The following is an 18,208-nucleotide window of genomic DNA, read 5'->3' as shown; positions in this document are numbered from 1 at the left end:
TAAGCATAAACTATTAGAGGTAAAAAGTCTGACTGATCCCCTTACAATACTGTCCAGTATACTTTCAGTCTTGCTCATAATCTCACATTAAAGTCAGTTTATGGCCCGTTTCCACTGAGTGGTAGGGTATGGTACGGTTTGGTACACTTTTATGACCGTTTTCACTGTCAAAAGGTTTGGTACCGTACCGCACCACTTTTTGGGTACCCTCTTGAAAGGCTATCTAGCACAACAAAAGGTTACCAAAAGGAGAAGCTAGACGCACAGCTATTGGTTTACAGAGACACGTCACTTGCTTGTGTACAAGGCAGGAGAATGAAAGCAAAGGAACCGCTGTTTTTAAATACACAGCCGAGACGAGCCTTGATCGACCTGAGCTCAACCCAAGCTCAAACAAACCTTCTCATATGATATGTGAACGATCCGTACAGATTTACTTTGACATTTCCTCGAGCAAGAATGACGTCGACAAACCGTTGGTACCCTTTTGGTAGTGGAAACACAAGTCTGATAAAGGTGCCCCCTACTGTACCACTCAGTGCAAACAGGCCACTAAATCAACAACATAAAAAGTCTCACAGGTTTAAATGGTAAAGATTTTTTAATTAGTTCATAAATATTTCTTCTTTTAATTCAGCATAAAAAAAGACAGTATGTACATCCACAGAAAAGTGGTTCACGAAGGCCATAAAGCGTGAGCCACGTACTCTGCTCACATGCTCAGAGAGGTTTTGGCGTTTCTTTTATGCTGGATAAAAATATAACAAGGCACTACACGTACAGTCCAATGTCCTTGCTCATATATGTGGAATAAATACAGGTTTCTTCCTCTAGAGCCAAATTCCTCATCCAAGAGCCGCAAGTTTCAAGTTCCCTTTGTCAGTCCATTAAAACTGGTGAACGTAAAGTACCGTCTTGAGTTTTGAATCCCTTAGAACTTGGAATGTGGAATCCTCCAGAACATTTGGCTTCTAAAAATGAACGCAGAGCATCAAAACAGATCACATGTACCTTTCTGTGTACTGTGTAAGAAAATAGAACTGTAAGATCTGGATTAAGGCGCGTATGATTTTATATTTCTTTAAAAATGAAGCATAAAAATAGAAACCCTCTTGAGGACGGTAAACTGGATGTTCAATTGTTGTGCAGTAGGAAAAAAACAAAAGTACAAAAATAACGTCCAGCTTCATAAAGCCCAAAAATAAACCTCTTCTCGAAAGCAGATACGCATAAGACAGAAGTAAGCCATGCTTTGGTAAATCTGTGTCCGAGTAATTTACGCTCCACAACCAGGCTGAATATATCAGAGAGGAAATGTCTTGAAATGTCCAGTAGCTCATTTGCAGACGTATTTCTCCACAGTCTTATCGCACTTCTTGCAGGTGACGTAGCAGCACCAGTGGTATTTGCAGTGGCAGCGCTCCACCACTCGCTCTGTGTAAGGGTTGTAGCCTCGGCCACAGCACATCAGATCACAGCTGTCACTGCCGCTGGATGTCTTATTGCACTGCCTGCAGACAAAACACAAACGCATTGATTTATAGTGCATGCTGTAACACAGTTTGCACAGCATTTCATAGTGTTAACTAAGTATCGTCTCAAAACAGAGTGTTTGGATAATTGGCTGTAGGGCAGTTTAGTTAAATTTGATTATATGAAAACAAATCATGAGATGCATTTCTTTACGGTTTTTTTAAAAGGGCAATTAAAAATAATTGTCTTTTTATTGCTCTTTTAAAAAAAAAAATTATGGGGAAGGGGGTATTTTTTTCTCATTTTTTTAGTTATATAGTTAACAGTTATAGTTTTAGTTAACATCTCTATTTTTTAGTTCCTTGGAAGCTATACCTAAATTAAAACTTCAAAACTGAATTTACAGACATATTTATATGTAAATATATATGTGGTTGTGTAAATATACACTCACTGACCACTTTATTGACCGAATGCTCGAAAACACAAATTTCTAATCAGCCAATCACATGGCAGCAATTCGGCGCATTTAGGCATGTAGACATGGTCAAGACGATCTGCTGCAGTTCAAACAGAGCATCAAAATGGGGAAGAAAGGTGATTTAAGTGATTTTGAACATGGTTGTTGGTGCCAGACAGGCTGGTCTGAGTATTTCAGAAACTGCTAAACTACTGGGATTTTCACGCACAACCATCTTTAGGCTTTACAGAGAATGGTCAAAAAAAGAGAAAATATCTAGTGAGTGGCAGTTCTGTGGGCGCAAATGCCTTGTTGATGACAGAGATTAGAGGAGAATGGCCAGACTGGTTCAAGCTGATAAAAAGGCAACAGTAACTCAAATAAGCACTCATTACAACCGAGGTATGCAGAAAAGCATCTCTGAATGCACAACACGTCAAAGCTTGAGGTGGTTGGGCTACAGCAGCAGAAGACCACACCGGATGCCACTCCTGTCAGCTAAGAACCGGACACTGAGGCTACAATTCGCACAGGCTCACTGTTTCTGCTGCGACATTCAGATGGTAGGGTCAAAATTTGGCATCAACAACATGAAAGCATGGATCCATCCTGCTTTGTATCAACGTTTCAGGCTGGTGGTAGAGGTGAAATGGGGTGGGGGACATTTTCTTGGCACACTTTGGGCCCATTAGTACCAATTGAGCATCGTGTCAAAGCCACAGCCTACCTGAGTATTGTTGCTAACCATGTCCATCCCTTTATGACCACAGTGTGCCCATCTTCTGATGGCTACTTCCAGCATGATAACTCGCCATGTCAAAGTGTGAAGCATCTCAGACTGGTTTCTTGAACATGACAGTGAGTTCACTGTACTCAAATGGCCTCCACAGTCACCATAACTCAATCCAATAGAGCACCTTTGGCATGTGGTGGAATGGGAGATTCGCATCAAGGATGTGCAGCCGACAAATCTGCAGCAACTGTGTGATGCTATCATGTCAACATGGGCAAAAATCCATATAGAGGAATATTTCCAATACCTTGTAGAATCTATGACATGAAGGATTAAGCAAGTTCAGAAGGCAAAAGGAGGTCCAACTCGGTACTAGTAAGGTGTATCTAATAAAGTGGCCGGTGAGTGTACAAATTTGCATTTATAAACAAGTTCCTTTTGAAAGCAGGGAAAACATTCACGTTAACCACATATTAAACCAGCAGCACTGAGACGTCTGAACATTATTATGCTGTTCTTCGTAGGGGGCTATCAGGAGTGACTGTACTGACGCCTGAGGGACAATGAGCGCTGAACAGCCCGTCATAAATCAGCTGTAAGTGCACTGTTTTATAATTGTGTGCTGTTAATGAGAGATGACAGAAAGAGAATGTGCTCTTCTTTCAATCTCTCAGGTCAATGCTGAAAGACAGAGAGGCTTTTTTTCATTTCTGATTTGGATGATGTATGCATGCATTCACTCATTCATTCATCCTCATCATTATTTATATAATAATAATACAATCTTTCATTTTACAATAAATAAAATAATAGAATTTATTTGGACTGTTTTAATAGTTATATATATATTTTTTTTATTTATTGTAAAATTAAAGATTGTAGTATTATTATTATTATATAAATAATGATGAGGATGAATATATATATATATAATTTTTTTTGCACAATTTTTTTTCCATTTAATGGTTTTCAGCATTTTTTTTTCTTTGATTGTTTAGATTCTTACCTCCTGTTTAAAAAAATTTGGATTTCTTGAATTCTTTATTTTTTAACCGTTTCTTATTTCTTTAATTGTTTAGCTGTTGTTTTTTTACCTCCTTTTTTACTATTTTTGGGTTTCTTGAAGTATTTTTTTAACCAATTACATTTTTCTAGACTCTGGTTATTATTCTAATTGTACTTTCAATAATAAAAAAATATTATATATTTAATTGAAATTATTAAATTTGAACAATTTATGTCATCTGTATATATCTTCTGTTTTGCTTTAAATTTTAGGTCTCTTTGAATTTGTAATTCTATTTTTGTCTTTTCAAATTAGGCTTTAATTTCATGATTTTATGTTTTCATTTGTTTTTTATTTTACAGTTTAGCCCCATCATATATTCATATAGTGAACTGCTCCTGTGTGGAATTGTGAAGTCTACATTTAATAAAGAGCACCAAACCTTTAGAGAAAAGGGTGTAAATTGAGTCCAAATGAGCCCAGACCCCAGAGTTCTACAAAGTGATCTGGTTTTGGCATCAGTTTTACAGTTAAACAGCTGTGAGTAAAAACACATTTAAAGCTCGTCTCTTGAACAGATTTAGTGGCTTTAGTGATAGCGATCATCTCTGAGCCCCCGGGATGTGGTTCTGTCTGAACTCCTAATGAACAACTTCATTAATAGCAGTCTTGAGGCCCACAGAACAGCAAAGGAACACGGAGAGCGGAGTTAAATAATATTTTATTAAAAATAATGTGTATATTTTAGCATATATTTTTAACCAAATACAGAACTTATATTCAAATATTTTATAAAATACATTTTTTTTTTCTCTAAAGAAATTCATTAATACTAAAGTGTTTTAAGTCAATATAATATAATCTGTTATAAAATGATCTGTTCTGTTTAAAAAATTAATTCCTCAATATTAAAAATTGTTAAAAAAATATCATATAAAAGAGTAGAATATAACGTAAAAGAAAAAATATATATTAAAAAATAATAATAAAACCTCAAATTTAATCTAAATAAATATTTCAGCAGGTTGACAAGAATATATTTATTAAATTAGTACACAGTAAAATAATTCAAGTGTAAAACAAATAAAAATGTAAACTATCGAAACTTTAACCACAACAATTCATTCATAAATGCATCAGCCCCTGATAGTTTCAATGTTATATCATTATTTTTATAATCCTTTTATCATTGGATTATTATACAGTATGTGGTAATACAGAAACTCCTTTAATATATAATAATAATAATATCAAATATATGCAAAAACAATACATTACATTACATATATTTGCATTATACTTATTGTACTTCTATTATATATAAGCTCCACAGACCCCACGCATCCTCTGTCTTGTGTGTGAGTGTAAGACACTAAATATATGAACACAGAACACGTGTGATGCTCTTATCTGCACTAATGCTGAAGATGCTTTCTGTGTGTTGAGTGCACTTGTTATATCACACGTCTGCAGGTTATCTGCACACTGACTGACCTACAAAACAAAACATGCATTATGCTCAAATAACTTAGTCACAACTGAATGACAACTGAAACTAATTTAAAGACTTTATTTATAAGTTGTAAGTGTTATAATAACTTATATAGTTTTGTTATAAGTGTCAGAGAAGTCCCTTTAAAGCCAGCCTATTTGCTCGTGTTTTTATATGTTTGGCATTAAACTATATCACTGTTTTGATCATGTTTTGGGTTAGTTCAAAAATACATGAAGTAAAATATTTGTACGTAAATTGTAGTAAAATGATTTTAAAGTATAAGGAAAAATAACAAAACAAAAATAATATAAAAAAATAAATTAAAACCTGACAAAAAAAAAACAAAGCAAAACAAAAATATATTATATAAACTAATAAAAAACAAAACATAATATAAAACAAAATTAAACAAAATCAAAACAGTATGAAAACAATACAAAAATATAATATAAACTAATAAAAAAAAAAAAAAACAAAGCAAAAACTAAATCTAACAAATTAATATAAAACAAAACCTAACAAAAATAAAGCAAAACAACATGGAAACAAAACAAAAATTATATAAACTAATAAAAAAAGCAAAACTAAATATAACAAATTTATATAAAACAAAACCTAACAAAAAGCAAAACAACAGAAACAAACAAAAATAAAATATAAACTAATAAAAAACAAAGCAAAACTAAATATAACTTAAAATCAATATAAAAAAACCTAACAGAAATAAAGCAAAACAAAAATATGTAATACAAACGAATGAAAAACAAAACATAATATAAATGAATATAAAACAAAACTACATAAATAAACAATTAATTAAAAGCAACATGAAAATAAAACAAAAATATAATATAAACTAATAATACAAAACAACACAAAACTAAATATAATATAGATTAACATAAAACAAAAGCTAAAAAAACAAAGCAAAACAAAAATATATAATATAAACTAATAAAAAACAACATAATATAAATTAATATAAAACAAAAATAAATAAATAAATATAAAAAAATATCAAAACAAAAATATAAACTAATAAAACAAAACTAAATATAATATAAATCAAAACAAAATTATAAACTAATAAAAATCAAAGACAAACTAAATAAAAAAAAAAACTAAAATATAAAAACCTAAAACTAAATAATAAAAAAATAAATAAAAAAAATAAAAAAACTTTTTGCAGATTTTGTTTAGGCAAGTATTTATTTCACCAAATGTAAAAATGTTGGACTATGCTAAAGAAATGACACAAATCAGTGTCTTTACACAATTAAATTGAACTGTTGCGTTATTATCTGCCTTTTCAATCCTGCAACTGATCATTTTAATAATAAATGTGAATATTATTCCAAATCAGCAAAAAAAAGTGACACCAAAAGATTTTCATAACTCAAACCAGACACACTACTACTAGGAATAATGAGGGTTTTACTCCATGGAAGAGTTGTGAATGTTGTTTTTATTATCATTACTACTACTACTATTTATTAATGCCTTTTATTGCTGTTGCTGTCATTATTTGCAGTTGTTTTTAATGTCACATGAAGTAAGTTTCACGTGTCTGAGCCAAAATCAATGACACACAGCACATTTAAAGGACAAAACTAACAAAAGCAAGGAAGCTGAGCTTATTTGAGTTTTACCTAAAGCTCCACCTGTGTGTGCAGTGATAAAGCAATAGGAAATGAGCAGGAAGAGTCCACCGTGCTGTTAATCTGTGTGTGTGTGGAGCTGCTATCAGCTGAGAATAGCAGCATTACATACACACACACACACACACACACACACACTTTATCAGGGCTTCTCAAAACAAAACTGTACCACCAGAGGAGGAAGTAAAAGGAATGTCTTTTGTTTAAACTCAATATGGAAAATATGTGTAATAATGTCCTTTTAATGTCCATGTAAAAATAAATCTCTACCCTGTTAGTATTTTTTTGAACTTCATATAGTGTGAAAAACATTTTACTGCAAATGACTGGATTCTGGAGTGCACTTAAATTAAATATTTACAAAAACAATCATTTAAAAATCATAATAGCACACAAATAATATTTATGGATTTATTTTATTTTAATAAATATTATTAATACTCTTAAAATAGTCATAATAATAATCATAATAGCAACAATGTATAATGTTTATATTATTTAGATTTAATTATATATACTTTTTTTGCTGATTTTTGCTAATATAATTATTATTTTTAATAAGCATCATAATAATAATAAAACTAACAAAAACTAATATTAAATTATAAATAACTAATAAAAAAATATAGTTGGAAAAATTTGGGAGTGGAAATTGGGAGATTTTATATATATATATATATATATATATATATATATATATATATATATATATATATATATATATATATATATATATATAAAAATTTATTTATTTTTTCCTATAAGAATGTATGGAGAATTGTTTGACATCTCATGGTGCAAATGAAAAAATAAATGTGACCACACTGGGCTTAATAAATAAAATGAAAATACATGAAAAAGTAGAAAACTGAGGTATGTCATTTGTGAGTCTTACCTGTCCTGAGTCCCGAAAGAGCCCATCTTGTCGTTCTTCATGCAGAAATCCGGTGAGCTCTGCAGATACACCAGCTCATTCTCTCGCACTGGCCGGATGTCGATGTCTTTCGGGACGAGCTGCTTGCGTGTTCCCATTGGCCGATGGACCACTTTAGTTGCGGACAAGTATTTGGTCTTCAGGTCGATGGCGATGTCCTTTAGGTCCAGTAAGCCCCTCCAGCAGGTCCGAATGGAGCAGGAACCAGAAACACCGTGGCATTTGCACTTCATGACCAAAGCATCTCGCAAAGCCTGTGGAGATGGAAAAAAGCAAGATCGATTAAGATAAAGCCAATAAAGAATGACATTATGACACAGGGAATGAAACATATTAGTGAATTTGGATGGCTTTTGCATGACTTCATGTGTCCCAAATAAAAAAAAGACTTTGAAATTCAAACATTTTAATCATAAATGTGGTTTCGATTGTTTTTAATTGACATCAGACTTCATTCGTGACTGTCCTGTCATATTCAAAGCACAGTTCACCCTAAAATCAAAATTTACTCACTACTCACCCCTCAAGTCCAAACATTTATGAGTTATGTTTCTGCTGAACACAAAAGAAGATATTTTGAAGAATGCTCGAAGTCAGCAACCATTGACATCCATAGTAGAATATATATTTGAAGTCAGAATTATTAGCCTCCTTTCATTTCTTATTTATTTATATTTCCCAAATGATGTTTAACAGAGCAAGGAAATTTTCACAGTATGTCTGATAATATTTTTTCTTCTGGAGAAAGTCTTACTTGTTTTATTTCAGCTAGAATAAAAGCAGTTTTTAATATTTTAAAAACAATTTTAAGGTCAAAATTAATAGCCCCTTTAAGCTATATATTTTTTCGATATTGTATAACAATGGTTTGTTCTTTAGACTAACTTGCCTAATTACCCTAACCTGCCTAGTTAACCTAATTGACCTAGTTAAGCCTTTAAATGTCATTTTAAGATGTATTAAAATCTAATGAATTGGTACCACTATCTATTTAATAAGTTCTAGTATTTATTAAATAGAAATTACTATCCAATGATCAAGCACTAGTACCTATTAAATAGATTCTAGTATCTAATGATCAAGTATTAGTACCTAATGAATAAGTACTAGTATCTAATTATCTAGTACTAGCACTTAATGATTAACTACTAGTACATAAAGATATGTTCTAGTCCAAGCTGGAACACATACTAGTAAAAACTGAATAGTTGATATCTCAATGACAGATCCTATACAAATCAATGGAAAAAAATTTTATTTGTTACTAGAATAGTTACTAGTCACTACTAAAAAAAAAAACTAAAAAAAAAGTACTAGTATCTAATAAATAAGAACTACCATCTATTTAAAAAGTACAAGTATATAATGAATAAGTATTAATATCTAATATATAAGTACTAGTATTTATTTAAAATGGTACTAGTATCTAAAGAATGAGTTCTAGTATCTAATAAAAAGAACCAGTGTCTAATGAGTAAGCACTAGCATATTTTTAATAAGCACTAGTCTCTAATGAAGAAGTACAACTACTTAATGGAAAAGATACTAGTATCTAAAAAATAAGCACTGGTAACGTGAAAAAAGTTACTAGTACAGGTTATAGATTAAATGTCAAAACAGCTTGCCATACATGGCCGTCCATCAAGTGCATGTTTACATTGTGCTACTTTCACACTGTTTTTCAATGGCATGGAAAAATGCATTCTGTGTAAATGAGCACTGGAGTGTTCGAAAATGGTGTCCAGTCACTCCGACTTTTGAAGGCAAAAAAAGTTTGCAAAGGCTAACACTTCACTTGAAATATACCAGGAAATTGAATCATTAACTTCTGTTTTTTGAAGTGAATCTGTGAGGTACTGCTCACCTGTCTGCCCACTTCGCTGTTGTGAAGATGCATGAGCTTGTTGGCGTGAGAGCCAGACTTCTTCTTCATCTTCATTGGGGCATCAGAAAACTTGGAGCCCATGAGGAGACCGTAATGTAGGTTATCAGCACAGCCGCCCCACCTGTAGCCCGGCTCGGGGATTTCACCCGGGATCGGCCCACACGAGCACAGCCTCAGGTCTCCAGAGGTGCAGGCGCGAGCTATAGTGTGACTTATAGCAGCTGCAGAGAGCGCATACACAAATGCAGACTCCCTCGTTCCTGAGAGATTGCGGTGGGGAAATCATGATTAGTTGCTTATATGAACACATAAAAAGAGTAAAATGGATATTTCATCCAAAAACTAAATCTCTATGATTGATTTACTTGTTCAAAAACTGAGATCTTTCTTTTGCTGAACGTTAAAGAAGATATTTTGAAGAATGCTGATAGCTGGCACCCATTGACTTTAATAGTCTTTTCCCCCTACTATCGAAGTCGATGGGTATCATCAACCAGCTTTCTTCAAATTATCTTTGTGTGCAAGAGAAAAAAGAAACGCAAAGCTTTAAAACAGGGGTGTCCAAACTCGATCCTGGAGGGCCACTGTCCTGCATAGCTCCAACTTACTTCAACACTTGCCTAGAAGTTTTTGCATACCTACAAGGAGCTTGATTAGCTGGTTTAGGTGTGCTTAATTGGGGTTGGAAGTAATATATGCAGGACACCGGCCCTCCAGGACAGAGTTTAGCACTCCTGCTTTAAAACAACATGAGGGAGAGCACATGTAAATAAAAAATGTTGGGAGAACTATCCATTTAAAGATTTAGTTCATCATTATTTATGTGAATAAAGGCCTAAATTAAATCCACTCATCATGTAAATCATCTCAAGAGATTGCGTCTCTTTAGATGACTTGAATTAAACCGCTGATTCATGTGGATTTATTTTTGATCTCTATATGAATGTCAAGATTTGGGTGAACAGTCTGTCAACGGAAGAAGGGAAATCCCTCAGATTTGGTTAACAAATATCTTCATCTGCCTTACAATCTGAAATACTGTCATGGCTTTTCATTCTCTTTTCTTCATCTATGTTATCTGCTTTGATAAGCTCCATTATTAAAAGCGCTGTAAAAATAATGAATTATAGTTTTGCTAATCACTTGATTCACATGGATTTATTTATTAGTTCTTACATGAACTTTTCAAAACATCAGAGTTATGGGTGCATACGTTTCAATGGAGGGACAGAAATCCCTGTCTTTATTGTGTTTCTGAAGATGGATTTTTTTCATGAAAGTTTTGAAGAGAGTTTTGGGTAAACAGATTTTTTTTTTAAGTCTTGTGGGTTTAGAACGAATCCATTAGATTCATATGGATTTATTTTTGATCCTTTTCATGAATGTTTTGAAGGAGGGACAGTTTTCAAATGAGTTACAGAAATCTCACAGATTGGATTAAAATATCTTCATTTGTGTTGTGAAGATAACTAAAGTCTTATGGGTTTAGATAATAATAAGCTGCTTATAAATCACATAGATTTACTTTTAGTCCAATTTGGGTGAAAAGATATTCAAGAGACTTTTTTTTGTTCCGGAGAAAAACAATGATTTATATGAATTTACATTTATCTTTTTATAAACATTTTGAAGCGTCAGAGTTTAGGGTAGATCAGAGATGCTCAAAGTAGGGCCCTTGTAACCTTTGATTTGGCCCAACACCCAATCTGATAGGAGAGCAAAAATGATGGGGAGGGTTGGGGCAAACACCTTTAACACAGAGATCGTCATTTCTAATTTGACGTAACCTTTTTTGTTTGTTTTAGTGCTGAGCTACAAAAAAAGCAAACTGAAATTAATTGTTGTAAAAGAATCAGATTTGTTAAAATGTAAATACTGACACTTGGTGGATAGAGGACTATGCGGAAGACATCGGCAAGCAAATCAAGGCCAAAAACTAGTGTAATCCTGTTATAAATGAGATTAGTTAATATAAACAGTGTTAGTAAATATAAAACAATATGTTCTAATCATTTTTAAACATTATTAAATATATTTGGAAATTACCCATGGCAACAATATTTTCCTTCTGCCCACTAGCCACAATCAAGTTTGATTTTTGGCCCCTCATAAGAAAAGGTTGACACCCCTGCGGTAGATAAACTTTCAATGGCAAAAAGAAATCGGTGTTAAATTGTGCTTGAAAAATGAATGAAAGTTTTATAGGTTTGCAAGAAATTGAATGCAAGTATATGATGACAGAATGTTTTAACACTTAAACTGACATTTTCCCATCAGAAATGCAAAGCAAATAAGAAACAAGCAGTATTCAGTGCGAAAGGATAATGGCGGAGATTACTGAACAGTTCTCTCAGTGCACATATGTCATGACAAGATAATAGGTGCAGAAACAGGAGAGGCTCAACTTGACCCCGTACGAGCGACATCAAAGAGCGTCTCCTTAGCGCTGTACTTATGAGACGCACGAGTATTTTAACTCTTGATAAATGCAGACGCTCTGCAGTGAAGGACGTCTCTAGAAGATTTAGTTTGACCATCTCTTGTGTTTGGAAACACTTATACCTTTCAAAAAATAATTAAGGGGGACGATTAAACCAGCCATCAGAAAGTATCACTGGGCATGTGCCGGAAGAAGATTCTGAAGGTATTAAAACCTTGGATAAAATATCACTGTTTCACAGTATTGTGATTACTACTCTAAAATATGTTCTTTTTAAATGTTTAGGTAAAAAACACCAACTTTTTTCCCCATTGAACACAATATATTTTATTTGACTTCTGCTGTCTTAATTAAACAACACAGATTTCTTTACAACCTGAAAAGGCATCTTTGAATATCTTTCTTTTTTGCATATACAGAAAGCCACTGCACTGTTCAGGCCTACAGTATGCTTGGATGTTGGTGTATAAGCAGTGTTTTTCAGATGTTTCCTGAATAATGGGCTGACCAGTACATAATGTGGAGGGTCTTTTTCTGCTGGCAATACTGTTGCTCTAAAAAAAAAAATGAAACAAAAAAGTTATAAAAACCACATTTAAAAAAAAAAAAGTACTTATACATACCTTAGGAACAGTAAAACAGAACATTTTTGAGGTATTGATGGATTTGCTCTTCAGTGTTTGGACTCTCAGCAGTGAAAACTAACCCACACTGAACTGAACTAAACTAAACTTCAATGCTGAAAACTGGACTGACAGTTTCAATTTACTATAATCTTCTATGTTAAGCTGCTTTGATACAATCTACATTGTAAAAGCGCTATAGAAATAAAGATGAATTGAATTAATAATAATAAACAAAGGTGTATTTTAATGACGATGAGACCAAGTGTGGAATCATGGGATTTATCGTCTTCTTTACATCCTCTATTTAAAAAATTACCTTTGCTGCTTGTTCAAACTACTTATTTAAAATGAGTTTAACAACACAACTCTTAAATTTTTCTTTGGGACAACTTAATTGTTTTATGTTCAAAGTTAACCTAATCAATTTGTGTTGGGACAATGTGTAGAAATTCTGTAGAACCAAGCATTTTTTACAGGTAACACTTTATTTTGATGATCTATTTGAGTATTAGTAGACTGTCTGCTTAATATCTGTTGATACTGCTCCTTCAACAGACATTTAACTGACTTTAAGAAACTTTGCAAGTACATGTCAACTTACACTAACCCTTACCTAACAGTCCACTTATAATCTATTGAGAATTAGTGGGCATGCAGATGCAATGTAACTTAAATTCAACAAACGAACCATTAAAATAAAGTGTGAACTTTTTACACCATACAGGACTCAGAAATCATGTTCATGGATGAGCTAAAGTATTCAACACTTATAATCATGGTATCATGAAGCATTGTAGGTCTGAAAGCCATTAAAGGGAAACTTCGAGTGCATCAAGTACACATTTTAAAGGTTAATTACATGTTATAATGCTCCTCTGTAAAGCATCTTTGGAGTTTCCCTGTTTATAAAATCAAACCAGAAATTGAAGGTGTATGATGTTATTAACATGGCATCACAAGACACTGTTCGTGACAAGTTAAAATAGCTTATTTCTCTAGATTTGAACACTGAATCATTTGGGATGCAAGTAAATAAGAAAGAAATATACAGTTGGAAGTCAAAATGATCGGCCCTCCTAGGAATTTTTTTCTTAAAAGATGCTTAACAGAGCAAGGAATTTTCACAGTATGTCCTATAATATTTTTTCTTCTAAAGAAAGTCTTATTTGTTTTATTTCAGCTGGAATAAGAGCAGTTTTAAAATTTTTTAAAACCATTTAAGGGCAATATTATTAGGCCTCTTTATTTTACTTTTTTGAATATCTATAGAACAAACCATCGTTAAGCAATGATTTGCTCTAAGGGTGTAGAATTAGCATGGACGGAGGGGACGTGTCCCAACCAATATCCACAGATTATTAAAATGTCCCCACCAATAATTTAATCACCTTTAAAATAAAATAATGCTTTGTCGAATTTTTCCAGTCAGGTTTACTGTGCAAGACTCATTTCAAAGAATTTCAAAGAAAAGTGTCAGTCACTTGAGTTCAAGTTCGCTATAAGTCCACCATAATAGTTACCATGGATGTGCAATAAAAAAAAGGTTTCGATTTTGGCCTCCACAACAATTATGAAAAAACAACAATTGAAATAAAACGGTCACTGTGTCATATGTCTCTCCCTTTCCAGAAGTCTGTATTCATTCCTTGTCAAAGTAAAATAATGTAAATTTATTTTTGCACCATAAGACATGCTTGATTTAATGTTGTTTTTATTATTTACTGATTGCATTTTATTTATTTATTTTATTATTATTTTATATTTACGTTTTTTTTTTTTTAAGTGCGGAATAGAACGTGCTGTTCCGTTTGCACGCTCAGAAAAGGAAAAGAACATGGACATGTAAAGTCATCTTTTAGCTTAAAGTGCATAAATGGCTATATTATACTTGCAAAAATGTGTTCAGATGCAGTGGTTAGTGATTATGCACAAATAAGCCCTCAGTAAACAGAAGTCTTTATTAAACTACCTTTTTGTCAGACAATTCTTTCCCCACCAATTTCAAAAGCAAATCTGCGCCCTTGATTTGCTCAATTAATCTTATTAACCTAGTTACGCCTTTAAATTGCATTTAAAGCTCAATACTTGTGTCTTGAAAAATATCTAGCAAAATATTGTCATGGCAAAAATGAAATAAATCAGTCATTAGAAAAGAGTTAATAAAACTATCATGTTTAGAAATGTGTTGGAAAAAAATCTCTGTTAAACACAAATTGGTGAAAAATTAAACATGGGGCTAACAATTCAGGTGGGCTAATAATTCTAACTTCAACTGTATATAACCCAGTGGTTATTCAATATTTACATTTTTAAAAAGCCTATATATTGTGCATTTAACTGATTTCATATTTCTATAACTGGTTGAAAGCTAAGAATTGCATCTGTGCCACAAAGGTCGGACGCAGGGTAAAACTGTAGGCTTTAAAAGGCCGTCAATTCTCTGTTCATTACTGACTAACTGGCTCAATAGCATCTCAGCGAATAGAATGGATCCTATTGTTCGTCCTCACAGTAAACGCAGCTCCTCTGTGAAGGATCCCATCAAACGGAGCCTGAGACAGAAGAGCGGCCTGCAAGAATACTGCGGGTCGGGTTAGCAGGGCTTTCTTTTATCATGCAGCAAGGGCAAATTGCAGCTTTTTAACTGGCATAGTCTGCGTTACCCAGAGCGAGAGAGTGTTTAGAGATCACTGTAAAGCTTTGCCCTCATAAAGTTTTCCTCCAACAATTAGATGGGATCCTTAGACCTATTAAGGCTCGAATGGAAACCACACTCGGGTATAAAGTGAGGTGTGTGGTCACTTAAACTAGCTGGCAACGAACGGACACCGGCTCTTTCGCAATTTAGGCTCTAAACAGAACATCTGTGGAGATACTTCAATTGGAAAACAGACTTCGATTGGAAATAAATGCTCTTTAGACACGGTTTTTCTCCGTAACTCACCTCGTTCCAGGTCTGGGAGGAATTTCGGTCCATCAATAGAGGAACAGTTCCAGCGCATGTCTGTGAAGGTCTTTTGGCAGACCTTTTTAACCTCCCGTGCTGCTTGGATGATGGTTTGCATGAGTTCCAGGTTACTCCTACAGAGCTGAGCCTGAGAGGAGACGAGGCCTGGCAACGTCTTGCAGTGCTGGGTCTTGTTGATGTGTTGTGCGGTCTGTGATAGCGCCCTGCATGAGGAAAGGCATATGTTTTAATATGTACATTCGCTGATTTAATGTCTCAACTTTTGCCAGTCGGACAATTGGAAAGTTATTAAAATGTTTGATGGAGTTAAAGTGGATAACATTGTTTGTGGCCGGCTCTAAAATATTAAGAGTAAGATCAACAGTTTGCGAAAGCATTTAAGCTGCGGGCTAAAATTGTTCAGTGTCTCGCTCACAAAGGCATGCAAACAACAACCCATTCCCAGAGATAATCAATCAAGATTAGACCAAAATGGAAGAAGATTATTTCTGCATCGCTTGGATTTAAGAAAGGCAGCAAACAGCAATCGCCAATGGAAAAAAAAATGTTTATCTGTAAGATAATTTGGTCATTGTTAAAACTTAAGCGAATTTACCATGGTCAAGCTGCAGTTAAACAATGGTAGACGTCACACAAATCATGGATATTAATATTATTATTTTTTATCTCAGACTTCAACCACATAGACCTAAACTGAAACTTCTGTAACCTTAAAACAAAAGCCAAAACATTCAATATGACTTCAGAGTGAAACCTGAAGTCAAGCATTGATTTCCCTTCTCTTTGACTAATACACACACGTGTATCACTATTCGTGAGAACCAACTAATGCCCGCTCTACCTTTGCCTGTTTCAGATTAGGGGCCACGACTTTATGTTCCATGATATGCTGTGACTGACAGACCCCTGTCTTAACCTCCACACACACACACATACACACGGTCTTTTTTATCCAGGGAACACAGGTGTTTATGGCGGCATCTGTTTTGCATTTCTTGCCATGCAATATCAAGACTGTGGAAACCCCAACCAGCATCTTGTGCATGCAAAACGGCCCCATCGCGTCCCAAATTCTCATATTTTCCATCACGACGCACCAAAAGATTGCATGAATACATTCTCAAGAAATCAAGTTAGCTTTGAACTGGGTTTACCTTTGATTTAATATTAAGATCAAATTCTACCAAGCTTAAACTTTTCTTAATTAAAAGCCGCTGCCAAGAAATTCCCTTTCATATGATTCCAAAATTGGTTTGCACGTTAAACATATTTTTGTATTTACAAATCAATCACGCATAACCCATTTCAGTTTCAGCATATATAGAGTAAAAACAAACAAACTCACAGCCATCTGATTCCTGCGCACTGCTGAGACAGGAGCAGGAATGTGAGGAGACAAAGCGGGAGGGAAGGGAAGGTTCGCTTCATGCTGTACAATAAGATCCAGAAGACACTGATGCAGGTGCTCGCTGACCCCACTGCTTCTTGACACAGTTATAATTAAAAGGCAAAAGCCATGGCACTTATTCCTTCTTTCCGTCTCTCTTCTGCTTGGGGAAAAAAAAAATCTGATTCAGATTAAATGCAGTGGACTCTAGGTATATGTTATACTGATGATTGCTATGTAGCGTGCACGTGACATGAAGAATATTAAATATATATGTATAAGAAAAACATTTGGTCACTAAGTTACAATTTTCGCTATTAACAATTTATTTATTATGACTTTTAACTTAATAAATTAATCATTTTCAACTTATTAGTGCTTATTAAGGTAGTAGTTGGGTTTTAGGTAGGAATAAACATGTAGAATAAGATCATGCAGAATATGAACTTAATACTTACGAATAAACCGCCAATATCTTAATAATAATAAGCAGGTAATAAGCCACTAATTAATAGTAGGAATTGGTAATTAGAGTCATTTTCCATTAAAATGCTATATTGTTGTTTTATTTTTCTATTGCATTACTCTAATACTCCCATTGATTAAATAAAGTTATTTTTATTTATGAGAAGTCTTTAAAAAAAAAAACGAATTGCAAACAATTTTTTTTATTTTTAACAATACTTTCGCACTTTCAGTATTTTTGAAATCACAATGCATAATTTTCTTACGCTCTAGGCCTGCATGCAACTTTCAGAAATATAGGTGCGGTGGTTTTTGGAATGTTATCAAATGTCCTCAGATTATTTCATCTGCTGGAATAGGAGGGCAATAAACAGACACTACCTCCCACTGGACCTGATGTCTGGCCTCAGGCATGATGCATTCACATACAGACAGTGATTGTCCAGATTGCAGGGGCAAGCTTTTTTTTTTTTTTCTTCCAGAAGTTATTTTTTTCCTTCTGGCTATTGACCTAAACCCAGAAAACTATACATTAAAAGTGCAATTACAATTACATAGCTAGTAATTGCAACAAAAATTATAGTTCTCCAAGTGATTTATTTAGTTTTCCACTTTTAAACTTGCCACTATCATTGCTAGTTTAATCACTTCTACTGTTTTAAAGATTTTATTATGTCT

At 33.6% G+C, this 18,208-nt stretch overlaps 1 protein-coding gene across 1 annotated transcript; it reads right to left on the bottom strand.

Annotated features, from left to right (window-relative positions):
- Positions 1-893: 893 nt before the first annotated feature.
- On the bottom strand, positions 894-17,236 carry wnt11 (wingless-type MMTV integration site family, member 11). Its single transcript, XM_056467205.1, has 5 exons — positions 17,024-17,236; positions 15,655-15,881; positions 9,624-9,904; positions 7,721-8,013; positions 894-1,511 (listed from the first exon to the last, which is right to left on the bottom strand). Exons 1-5 carry the CDS (start codon positions 17,104-17,106, stop codon positions 1,337-1,339), a joined length of 1,059 nt encoding a protein of 352 aa, XP_056323180.1. The 5' UTR covers positions 17,107-17,236; the 3' UTR covers positions 894-1,336.
- Positions 17,237-18,208: the final 972 nt, after the last annotated feature.

This window comes from Danio aesculapii, chromosome 10, assembly GCF_903798145.1.
Source record: "Danio aesculapii chromosome 10, fDanAes4.1, whole genome shotgun sequence".
NCBI lineage: Eukaryota > Metazoa > Chordata > Actinopteri > Cypriniformes > Danionidae > Danio > Danio aesculapii.
This window is presented reverse-complemented; position numbering and strand designations above follow the sequence as displayed.

Excerpts from the sequence above, each read along its gene's own strand:
- wnt11 (XM_056467205.1), bottom strand. The coding sequence starts at position 17,106 with ATGAAGCGAACCTTCCCTTCCCTCCCGCTTTGTCTCCTCACATTCCTG. Across the intron at positions 15,882-17,023 it reads TGCGCAGGAATCAGATGGCT|GGCGCTATCACAGACCGCAC; the intron begins GTGAGTTTGTTT and ends TTCCTCATGCAG. Across the intron at positions 9,905-15,654 it reads CCTCCCAGACCTGGAACGAG|GAACGAGGGAGTCTGCATTT; the intron begins GTGAGTTACGGA and ends GCAATCTCTCAG.